The sequence below is a fragment of the Plectropomus leopardus genome, chromosome 22 (assembly GCF_026936395.1).
Source record: "Plectropomus leopardus strain MGB_pleo_1.0 chromosome 22, ASM2693639v1, whole genome shotgun sequence".
In the NCBI taxonomy this organism is placed as follows: domain Eukaryota; kingdom Metazoa; phylum Chordata; class Actinopteri; order Perciformes; family Serranidae; genus Plectropomus; species Plectropomus leopardus.
The window spans coordinates 17,508,649-17,520,863 of record NC_142197.1 but is presented as its reverse complement, the minus strand read 5'-3'; the positions used below and the strand labels follow the sequence as shown (position 1 = coordinate 17,520,863).

The 12,215-nt window shown below is 40.1% G+C and overlaps 1 protein-coding gene across 3 annotated transcripts in view; it reads right to left on the bottom strand.

Annotated features, from left to right (window-relative positions):
* The window catches only part of tafa5a (TAFA chemokine like family member 5a), a 329,946-nt gene that overhangs the window by 167,911 nt on the left and 149,820 nt on the right, over nt 1-12,215 (bottom strand). For 2 of the 3 annotated variants that reach the window (XM_088072751.1, XM_088072752.1), the window contains exons 8-9: nt 2,891-2,953; nt 1,217-1,349 (exon numbers count right to left, since the gene is read on the bottom strand). In XM_088072751.1, coding sequence (XP_087928877.1) covers nt 1,217-1,349; nt 2,891-2,893 — 136 coding nt within the window. In that variant the 5' untranslated portion in view covers nt 2,894-2,953. Of the gene's footprint in view, nt 1-1,216; nt 2,085-2,890; nt 2,954-12,215 lie in introns of those variants that run through there. The other variant, XM_088072753.1, reaches the window with a different exon arrangement.

The window sequence follows — 12,215 nt, the reverse complement described above, 5'->3', positions numbered from 1 at the left end:
CCCATAGATTAATCCAGGCCCTGTATGATTACAAAAAGAACTCAATCTCCTGTCCAATGTAGGAGAAAAAAAATAAGGTAGGAGAGCAGGGACAACTGCAGAGGCTACGAGGAAAACTCAAGAATAGTGTAATTAATCTGTTAATTTCTCTATAGCACCAGCATAGCTAATGTGCTCGAAGACAATTATATTAATCATTAGCTCTACGGCTAATGAAATAGCTCTGTTTGTTTTTTTTTTAATGGGCTTATCATGGCTTTTGCACATAGCCTTGTTTTTTTTTTTTCACATGTAACAGACTGGAGCACAGTGTGCCAGCTGGATATCTCCTCAAAAGTGAGTCAGAGAAGGGAAAGCGAGAAGGTGTGAGGGTGCCAGGGAACAAGAAATAAAAAGACATCCTTGGCCAGAGCAGTAGACCAGCCTGAGAGAAAGAGAGAGAGAGAGAGAGAGTGAGAGAGAGATTGTGTGACCGTGTGTGTGTGTGCTTGAATAGATTTGCCTAATAAGGTTATCCTCAGGCAATAGTTGAATCACCGCCCAGAGTACTGTTTGTGCAACTAAAAGGGGCTTAATCCTTTTTTTCTAAATAAAAAAGTCTGTTTTTATACTATATGTCTTGTTTGAATTCTTTATCTCCTGCAACCAGTGTTTACTCCACAGACAATATGACAGATGCATGACTGTCCGACCTCAGTAAGTGAGTCTGACAGCAACACAGCCCTCAGGACTGAGATGTGTGTGTGTGTGTGTGTGTGTGTGTGTGTGTGTGTGTGTGTGTGTGTGTGTGTTTGAGAGAGAGAGAGATAGAGAGAAAGAGAATTAAAGGGAGCCACAAGAGACTTAATTAGGCCTCTGGGACACTTGACTTCAACCTCCTGTCCAAAGAAAGTGTTTTCACAAGACAAAAGGACATATTTCCCTCTTATCTGAGCTTCCTCTCTCTCTCGTGCCTGTCTGTTAGCGTGAGTGAGAGCAGGAGGGAAAAGATTATGTGGGTTTTGCTGAGTGCCTGTTTCCTAATAACTGTTAAGAAAAAAATGACACTAATGAGATAGAACCGCTTAGGGCGATTGCCAATACTAGTAACGTAATTTTGTTGTCAGCGCGCCCCCTCCCCCTCCTGACACGGTCACCCACTGCGCACCGGCGTTTGTGCCCAAATGCCGATATGTGTGGTCGCCAAAAAAAAAAGAAAGAAAAACTCAGCGCTTACCGCAGTAGAGAACTAGCAGCGCCGTCAGAAGCACCACAGCCCAGAAAGTTGACGACATCCTCGGCCAGCGACTGGCATCTTTGCGCCTTGCCAACCTTGACACCGAAGCCATTGAACAAACGGAGCACTTCCTCTTTGAAGAATAAAAGAAAAAAAAGCAAAGATCTCAAAATCCAGCTCGGCCTCTCACAATATCCCCGCGTGTAATCCCACAAAAAGACATGTCAAGATCGAGCAACTGATAGAAAAGCAGGGATTTTGCTCCTTATAGTCGGATTGCAGGTGCGCAAAAGAAAAGGTCACATCTTCCTTAGGAATCCCGGTTGGAGAATAAACGCAGTTTTTGTTTTTCTTTTCGTCCAGAATCACAAGTTGGCAAACGTCCCTTTAGTAGTCCCAAAGTGTGTTAACCTCAATTTCCGTCCTATATTTCAGGAAAAAATGAAGCGCTGGCGCCTGAAGATTGCGTTGAGTTAATGCTATAAGTGTTCAATCATCTATACCGCAGCGTCGTTAAAGCTCCTTTCACCTGTGGTAGGTTTCCTCGATTCTCTCCCGCCTCAGCAGCCCCGACGGCACAGCCCAAAGACCGGGCTGAAAAATAACGCGGTCCTATAAAATCCGCCTGGATGGATGAAGGAGATTCGGTCGAGAAAGAAAGGGAGAAAAAAGTCCTGTAAGCTCTCGATTTGGGGACGAAGTAGATGAGGATCACAGCATGCTTGCAGGAGGGAACGGAGGATGGAGAATGGATGGGGAGAGACAGAGAGACTGTGGAAGAAAGGAGCGGGAGGAAAAGTGCGCACTGTGCGACTCCAAGTGATTTTTTTTCTAAAGTGAAACATTCAGATAATCGATAGTACGTCAGCAATAAGCCTCTTGAGGTCGCGGTTTAGAGTCATATTACAGCAGCTCGATGGTGAACATGGAATAAATCAACGCGCATCATATAATCAGTGTGAATCACGTCTCAATATAATTGATTGATTTCAGATACTGTACATAGTCTGATTTTTGAATCGATATTGACTGAGTGATCACTGCCCACTAACCAGTATTCCTTCAGTAAGAGACGCCTGTTAACACATGCACATAATTAGTGTGAATATTCTGTTTTTTATGCAGCAAATTAAGGTCTATGCGTTTCCAGATAATATACTGTGGGATCAAGGTGCGTTTGTCCCTTTTTTTTCAGGAAATATCGCTGCACCTGTCATACAGCGCTCATTTTCGGAGGACTGACATTGTTACACATACTGTTAATTTCACTGAATAGTTAAAGTCATCTTTAAGAGCACTAAATTGGTTGGTCATGCACACGTAAATATTGTTCTTTCTATTGCTGGAAGATTAAAACCTCTCTTTAAAGAAAAAGAAAAAAAGAAAATTATGTGCTCCTACTCTATAATGTACTTTAATTTTAAGCCACTCTCTCTCCACTGTATTTCAAAGGGAAAAGCACATATGCCTAATGTATGATTGTGTATGGAATATGATGCATCATACATTAAACTAACCACAAAGTATAAAGAAGTGCTGATGTGACTAACAGGCAACTGTGCGCTGTCAATAAATGTCTACTAAAGATGCTTGTTTTTGCCACTGACAGGCTCAAAATGATATGAGAATTATCGGGCAGCATGTCAAAAAGAGAAATGAAAGCTTTTTCCTTACCATTTGCTATGACCAAGTCTCGCTCGAAGAGAAGTCTCATTCTGAATTCTCGTGAGAGGTGACCTGTTGAAGAAAAAACAACAATGGAAATGTTCGTGAAAGTTGGAGAGAGAACGTAACTTAATGCGATCTGAAAGATTTTCAATATCATAGCTGAATATGTAGCTGACTTCGACGATGTCGAAGTCTGCAAGATTTCCGAACGAGACTTCTCCTTGAGCAAGACTCTCTTACACTAACAGTTGTTTAACAAACTGACCAGACAAGGCAGACCAGATCAAGTAAAAGGTTAGGAAAAACATACACATTTCTCTGTAAAATTGTTTCCTCATTGTTGTCAGCCAGTGGCAACAATAAGCACTTTTAGAGGAGGTTCACTGACGGCACAAATGACCATAGGGACACTACTTACACTGCAGGCTGTTTTGCCACTGCGGCTCTCTCAATACTGGCCCTGTTTCAAAAATTGTTGTCTCGATAATCATTTAGACAGAAAAATGGGGAGTATGTCCAGATTATAAAATGACAATGTTGTGTAGTAAGATCTATTTTATGTGGAGGACTTTTAACTTGTAATTGAGTATTTTTACATTGCACAACTGCAATTCATATTTCAGTAAAGGACCTGAATACTTCCTCCTCCACTGCGTCAGGACCATGGACAGCGCTACTGTCTCTGCCTCAGTATTACAGACAGCACAATGGAGAGTCGGTACCACGGACAGCGCCAGTGACTAACAGCCCATGTGCAGCGGAGCGATGGGCTTTCAGTACCACGGACAGCGCCAGTGGCAGCCCAAGCGGACAGCACAGAGGGGAGCTGGTACCACTCACAGCGCCAGTGCCTGAACCTTAGCACCACGGACAGCGCCACTGAGGGCTCTACACTCTGGCTGCTCCTGTCAAGCTGGAGCTGGCTCTGTCTGCTGGCAGCGAGGCTCTGGAGGCCTCTGTGCATTCACCTCGACACCCTCTGCCATGCATACTAAACCTACAGCCTGTGCCCACACTATCTTGTGGTCTTCAGGGGATAAATAAGCATGAACTCAATATTCAAGAAAAAATATTTCTGGTCTATCAGCCAGGTTATCATTTCCAACAAAGTTCTTTAAAGAGATTCCAAGTTATCCCTGCTTAGCATTGTTGTAGTAATGTGCACTAGACTGGAGCTCTTGTAAAGCAGACTGTAAACCACACTGGGTGTAGTAAAAGAGTTAATTGCTCTATGTGTCCCTATCAGTCCTTGTAAAACTGTAAATCTGTATGTAATTGCTCTCTTCTGAAACTTATGTCAGCAATGTGGAAAGACCTTTTATTCCTTCAATAATCATCTGTTAACTCGTCCCCCTCTCCCTTTGCCATTTCTCTCCCTGTCTATTCAAATCTTTTGTCAATTATTTTTTAGTTGCAGCTCTGCTCTTTAAAAGCAACAAACTTAGTGCACAGTCAATTAAAGCCCTGGTGGGAAAGCACTGGCATGGTGCCTCCTACATGGTGTTGTGTCACTGACTGTGGCACTAACTGTACAGCGAGGCCAAACCCTCCTTGGCACAGACACACACACAAATACAGAAACCCGCAGCCTACGCACATTCTTTCAATGCAAATTATGCAATTAAGCCCATATACCCTGGTTTCCTCTGTCTTTCTGTTTCTCTCACACATTCACACCAACAAAGGCAGCCATTCCCTTTCAGCTTGGATATAATGCATGAGCTGTGGCCTACATATGTTATCCCCCCCTCCTTCACTTTTACATAACATTTCAAAAACTCCAAACAGAATGAAGCGCACAAGGCTTGAAAACACTGACTCGGATATTGCTATTTTGGAGGATGTTCCCCCTTCAGAGGCTTCAAAGTTGAACACAAAGATACTGGCTGACTCACTATTTTGGATGCGAACCATTGTAAAATATCTTATTCCCTCTCAACATGAATCAACATTGTGTCACTGGTTCTATTGACTCTCTGTGTTCACTGGTGCTTAGCGTCGAGGTCTGGCCTCTGTTGGAGTTCAAATGGATTTGTAAAATATCTGTGCAGTTTAAATGGCGTTTTAAAATGTAGATGAGGATTTTCAAGTGAAACATCCACATGCTGCTGCCAAGTGCAACAGCTCTGAAAAAAATCAAATAAACATTTTGCTTTGGTAGGGATATGATCCCCCATCTTAGCAGCAAGCTCAGGACTTCTGTAGCTGTGACTAGAAACAGACTCAACTGTAGAGGAAGCAGTAAATGATACCTGTAACTACTGCGGCATGAAGATAAGCAAGTAACAAAGGCAGCTCAATATTATTCTTTGTTTACTTGATGCCTAATGATGCTTTTGAAGAGATATGTTTTCCAAAGGCAATATTCAAGTTTGAATTAAGTGCAGCCTCCTTTTACAAAATGTGTGCTCACACCAAATTAAATTAACAGATGGTATTTCATAAAGAACAGCAGGGAAAAAAAATCAAACGCCCTCGATATTTCAGAAATTCCAAAATGATTACAGTTGAATAATGTTCCCTCACTCACTTAGTTGGACCCATGGGCGCAGGAAAATACAGCATGGCATTAAAGGGGATCTATGCTTGTATTCTGGTGTTTCTGCTAGTTTACATGTTTACATGCTTTCATTTTCAGTTTTGTCTTCTACTCTCTGAGTTGGAACAATAGACCCTCTCTCTGAGAAAGCTCAGTTTTTAGTGTATGTCTCTTTAAGACCCTCAGCGTGAAAAGCGCAGTATGCTCTGACTGGTCAACATTTCTGGGTCGTCCACATCTCAGTGTCTCTGCACCACCATTGCAACCACAGATTGATAGGAACAGAGTATAGCAGCATTCCACCATGAAAATTAACCAAAAACACAGCAGGGCAGGTTTGAGCAAAATTTGAGCCAAAATCAGGGCGAACTTAACAACATCAGCAACCGAGATTACAGCTTTCCCTGATGTTTGCATGTAGCTACATGTAGCCGTTTGGCTATGTAAATGCCTGCAGTAGCATGCCTGAAGCATATGACCATATAGAGATATCCGTCACAAGGGGATGTCAGCTTGTCTTGAAAATAGAAAAAACATTAGAAACAGACTATACGGGATGTGCTGAAGCCTGGATTTTATTGCTCACATGGACTACTTTTACATAACATATGTTTACCTCAAAACCTTGCCCAACTTAATATGAGCATCCAACACTGCAACATTATATCTATGACAGAACATAAGGAAAACCATAGAAGGTCTGCTCTTAAGAAGCAATGTGAAAGATTTAGCTGATTAAGTAGCATCTAGATATGAAGACTGCAACCAGCTGAAACTTCTCCTGGTTAGAATTTCTTCATTGTTCATTCTTCAGGAGGTTTTTACCAGGAGCTGAATTATTGGCAGAGATTTCCTCTTCTCCAAAGCAAAGACGCTCAGGGATTTAAACCAGTAAAACACTAAATAAAACAGTTTTGCTTCAAACTGTGGTGGCCGATGTAAAAAAAAAAAAAAAAAAACAAATCGCCCTATCTGGAACTACTGTTTGGTTTGTGTATTTTGGTATGGAAACATGGCAGAGCAGCATGGCGACCTCTGTGAACGAGGACCTGCTCTCAGTAAAGATAAAAGTGGGTCATTCTAAGGTAAGGAAAACACAATGACTCTTATTTTCAAGATATTTCACACTAACAAAAACAAACTTCTAATAATTTATTCCATTTCTGCAAATATATCCCCCCAAATCCTACACACTGGACCTTGAATTAAAAACACAAATTTTGTCAGAATTCTTTGAGACTTTCTCCCCCAGGTACACTGGACCTCATGTGATCCGTATAGCATAAATTAAATGTGCAGGAAAGTACAAAAGTGCACAATTTATGTAGACAGTACATCCTCGAAATCCTGACAAATGTAGTAGAATGAAACTGAATGAAATTTAGGAAAGTTAAAGAGGAGAATTAAAATCAGATTAAGCAACCTGTTGAACTTGAGCAATAAAACAAGCACTTTTTTAAGAAAATAAACAGCAGTAGGTGAAGAAATAAGTATTATAAATGGCTGTATCTCATATTAGACACAAACAACACAAACAAATAAAAAGCAATCAGGTTTTCTCCATGAAGACATTTTGTTCCTAGACCTTACATTTTGCCATGGAAATGCTTTATGGGATGGCCTTTTTTATTTGCTAACCTCGCTTTTATGGTTTCTATCAATGCATAACTTTCCTGTAAGAAGTGTCACTCTAGCATGGACAAACTGTAGTTCAAATGCAGCTCTCAACCAATAGCAACACTTACAAAATGCCTTTTTCATGAGTGATGATGCTGCTGTCAGCGTACTTATACTGATGACTTAAGTAGCCTTCATTTCTTCATACCGTCATATTGTTTCCCTGACAAAATATCATATGATGCTGACAATGTGTGATTTACAATGTTGCAAGGGCAAAATGAAAGTAGATAAATTAAGAAAATCATGCTGCATTGAACAAAATATTATGAATGTTTGATTGTGGAGCGCAACAGCCACTCACAAAATTAAATTAACTTCATCAATTCCTTCCTGAGTTCCTTCCAACAATATTTATAAAATTAATAATTATCAGTTTTAATGATGAATGAACTCTTTAAAAAAAAGCCCAGGGACATCAGATCCCTATCCAAGAAGTCCTCTGTCCTCAGAAGTCCTCTGGCGACAGGACTGTTAACATTAATCAGTCCCTCTGAATATGGAGCCCTGAAGTGTTTAATATTAAATAGATAACAGTAACTTTCAGAGGTCTGTGCTGGTTGTCTAGCAGCTGGTCCCAGCCAAAAAGTAATATGGCACATAGCCTCCAGTAAAATGTCAGAATGTTGTTTATACACATGTCGTTTTAGGACAAATTAAACAGATGAATTATGTTAATTAGTGAGCTTTTTTACACACTTTTGGACAGAACCAGGGTGACTGTTTTCCCTTTTTTTCAGTCAAGCTAAGCTAACTAGTTGTGAGTGTGTACAATACCCACTTGTTACAGATCTGTTTCCTGCTTTTTTTTTCTAATTCTGTCTTTATTTGGCACACCATGTTTATCATATTTCCATTTCTCTATGTATTCATGTCTTCTCCTGTGGTCTTGATTGGTCACAGTGGAAACTGTGTTGTCAGTTACACTGTCCAACAGTTTGGCTACAGATTTCCAAGCAATGGATGCCCTAATGGTTTTTGGTGACCTCCTGACTGTTCCTCTGGCACCCTCAGGACAACATTTACATTAAATAATGTTCTAAAAAAAAACTTAACCATCAGTGTGTTGTTTTTTTTGTCAAACACTTTCATACTGTGTCTGTACAGAACACTGTACTGCAGCCATAGGAGGTTAAAGTTCGTGACATTAAGCGTGCATTTCTAGCCCTCTTCCCTAGAACTTAGCTTTATTTATATTACTGAATATAAAAAAAGCAGAGGTCAATGAGGGGGTGGAGACTGAAAGAAAAATTAAAGTGGGAAAACTGCTGTTTACAAATAAAAAAAAGTATTTCAATTTCTTGGTTTATCTATATATTTTACACAATTTATTTCTATGATTACTAATGCAAATTTCAATAAGTCATCTTAATTAATTCAATATTGAATACTTTAGGCTCCACATCTTGATGCTGTACTTCAATTCTTATTTCCCATGCTTTCTCCTAACTGATTATTGTCAGTAGTCAGCACCACGTTTTATTGATTTGGAAAGGATTTTACAAGTCAGTGAAATCTTAATAAGGCAAGAGGGAAGAAGCAGGGAACGCTTTACACAGTTGAATGTTGTTATGTAATAGAGGAAAATCTGGAAACAGACAGATTTTGGAGATACAAAACTCCTTTAAATACTTGGTAAGCAAGTCAGCAAGTATAGCCAAGTCACAGTATTCTTGTATAAATTAGTAGATATAGAATAGCTCCCTTAGAGTACTTTGCATGGTACATGAAATAGCCACGACCTCTCAGCACTGTATTAAATGCTGGTGGCATGTAATGTGTCAAATTTTGTGGTGGTGGTAGGGTTAGGTTTGAGTACCAAAAGAACCTTGTTAGGTTTAGAAAAGATGTACGTTTGTAACTTGTAAGAAGAAAACATGGTGGTGGTATTGTGTAAAATTACGTGGTGGCATGGATCAGTTTAGGCACCAAAAGTATTTGCCTAAAATTGAAAAAGATTGTGTTTTTGATTAAAATAAGGACATTTGTTATATACGGGACATGAGAACATCGTAACATGATGTAACTATGTATAGGATTTTAATAAGTTAAGGTAAAAGGCACCAGCATTGACTCTCAGTTTCACAAGGAATTATGAACACTGGTCTCCTCGCTTACAGTCCTGTGTTTGTTTGACCCTTTTCACAACCAACCTCCTCCTTACACAGATTTCCTCACTCTTTCAATTACCCAAGGCGTTGTAACATCAACCAACACCCTGTGCAGGTCTTGTTGAACCAGGGAATTTGTGTGTCAACCAGAATAAATTATCCTAATTAACTTTCCTTTTAACTTTGTTTCCCTGCATGTAATTTTAACACATAACAAGCCACAATCATTTATTGCCGTGTTAAGAGGTTGTGGTCATTTCTGGTATTTCTGTGAGACCAGGCTGGTCTAAGAAGTACATGGTGGGTGGTCACTATGAGGCTAACCAACTATCTCCCAGTAACTAATAACCTTCGTGGCACACATTTAAAATCCAGCCATCACAGGATGTCTGAGACATTACTTTAGAGGGCATACTTGCTGATATATCTTCTATAAATAAAATACTGAATGACTATGAGCAGAAAAATGACTCACAAACTAAGTGAATCTATGATGTCTTAACTGGGTGAGACAGAAGGTCTTTCTTTACTGAGGCTCCATTTTGCTTTTAAGCGCTGACATAAAAATCCCAAAATAAAGACGCATCTTTAATTATCAAGGGTCAATTTGGACCCAAGACTCTGCTGGATTTTTGTGTCATTTTGTACAACAAAAAATGAGTGCCCAACACATAAAATACCATATCACCTAGCATGAACCTAGCAGCAACCATTGTGTCAGTAATAAAAAACCTGGTGGGGTGCTTGTCCTTCTCTCAGCGCAGCACTGCGCTTCTCAGTGTGTGAGCGTCAGAGACCTGACCTTTTCTCTGTGCGTCTTCCCTTTGATCCATCCAGACACAAGCTACTTCCTCTTTATTGGGCCACCAAGGAGGGCTTTGAACTAAGCTTGCCACGCTGTGATTTAAGTGAACACAGTGTTCTTCTTGGAACCACAGCAGGCTCTATTTTACTGTCATGGTCTAAGAGAAAGAGAAGAAACTGAGAAGCCTTTTCAGCTCTCTGTATATCTGCAAGACAGTTGTTCACCATGGAGAGGATGTAGAAAAAGAGATCTCAGACTTCATACTGGAGCTGAACGGCCTCATTGAGTCAGTAAGTTAATTGCTGTGTTGATAACACATCAGTAAAATACTGACATTTCTCGTTTTGGACTTCAGCAACAACAATATCATCCCATTTTGGCTTTCTATGAAAACAATATCAATGTGACATAAAAAGCTTTGTGAAACAGATAAATACGAGAGCCTGTCTATTAACGAACTTGCCGACATTGTTCAGATGTGATGTGAAATTAAACTATTAAATTCTAAACAAGTCAAGTAAGATAATACCCAGCATTTACTTCCATTAACAATGAATCTTTCAACAAGACAGCTCTTATAGCCCCAGTAGCAGCTTTACAGGCTATGCTTTGGCACAGCAGTCCTTTGAGCTAATTGCTAATGTCAGCATGCTAACATGCTCACAATGTGTTTATGCTGCATTCCCGCAGTGTGGACAGAATGTGAAAAATGAGAAAACTGCCTGTAATTCCAGCTTTATTCCAGCCCCGTCACTCTCCTTATAGTCACATCTTTTGAATAGTCTTTATTGGCTGATTTTTTGTTAACACTTCTGCAATTCTTTTCACCAAGTTGGAGATACTGCAAACTTTTTTCCTGATGACCATCATCTTGGATATACAGCTGACATGAACGATATGGCGTGGGGATAGCATCAGCAGGTAGGCCTAAATTATACATGTCCACAATCTTAGTTTAGTGTGTAAGCATGCTAGTTTTTGCTAAACAGAATTTTACACATATTTAATTAGTTTTGCATAAATGCAGTCATGAACCAGAGCATTTGATGAATTTATTTTTGACCTGTGTTATATTTGAACATAAATGTAAAAAAGCCAAGTATATAAAATTAGGTTTCAATATTTTTTAAAAAGTCATGAAACATTAGAGGTGTGTCTGCTGAAGTGCTGAAAAAGAAAGAGTTGCCGTGCATCAAAAAGACTCCTGTTGGCAGCTAACTCAGTAGCACAAAGCACACACGCACTCCGCGCCAACACATTCTCACTACAAATTCGTCACATAGTGACGTTTGGTCAGGTTAACCTATGACGTTTTAGGTACCCTTCCCTCGTCAAGCCATGGCCTGCCGAGATGCCGCTACAAAAATGCACATGGTGGGATGATGTAATGGTGGGATGACACGACCCATTACCGCATTGTCAACAAATGCACGTGTGGTGGGATGAAGCAGCACAGTCCCTATCCACACAACAGCATGGACTGTCATTATGGTTGGAATTAGGCAGCAAAGTCACGGATGGTTAGGTTTAGGCAAAAAGGGCACATGGTCCATTGTAGAAAACACACACACACATACACACACACATAGACACAGAACGCGAACTCCAGACTCCTGTGCGAAAGTCAGTTGTTTGTGCGGCCCATCCACCTCCCCACCCTCGGTATACCTAACACATTATAGTTTGACATAGACAATAAACTAGAAACGAGACTGGGTTGTCTGAGCCAAAAAACACAGCCACCACGCTGCAACAGACTCTCTTTAGCAGCTAACCCAGTAGCACAGTGACATACACATCCCAAGCAAAAGAATCGGTGAGCCTTTGCTTGATTCTATATAACTGTGGCATTTAACAGACCATGTGTTTATTAGACGAAAATTGCTAAAAGAGCTTACTGAACTAGCAATCTCGTTGCTAACATGTGTAGGAGATGACACTAATGCTACAGCCTCTAGTGTTAGTTTCTACATAGTGGGGGAAGGGTTATGCAAAATGTCCTGGACACGAAAACTTTGAGAAACAGTTTATCTGTCTAACTCCACAATTCAGTACTACACAGTTTAACATCTTTTCACGTTTCCAACAAGTGTTTTCTAACACTTAGTTGTTCTGAAAGAAATCTTCAAATTCTCTCTGCTGGGACTTTAGTTTGTGTGACATAAAAACATTTTATTCGTTATCTGAAGCTATTGTACC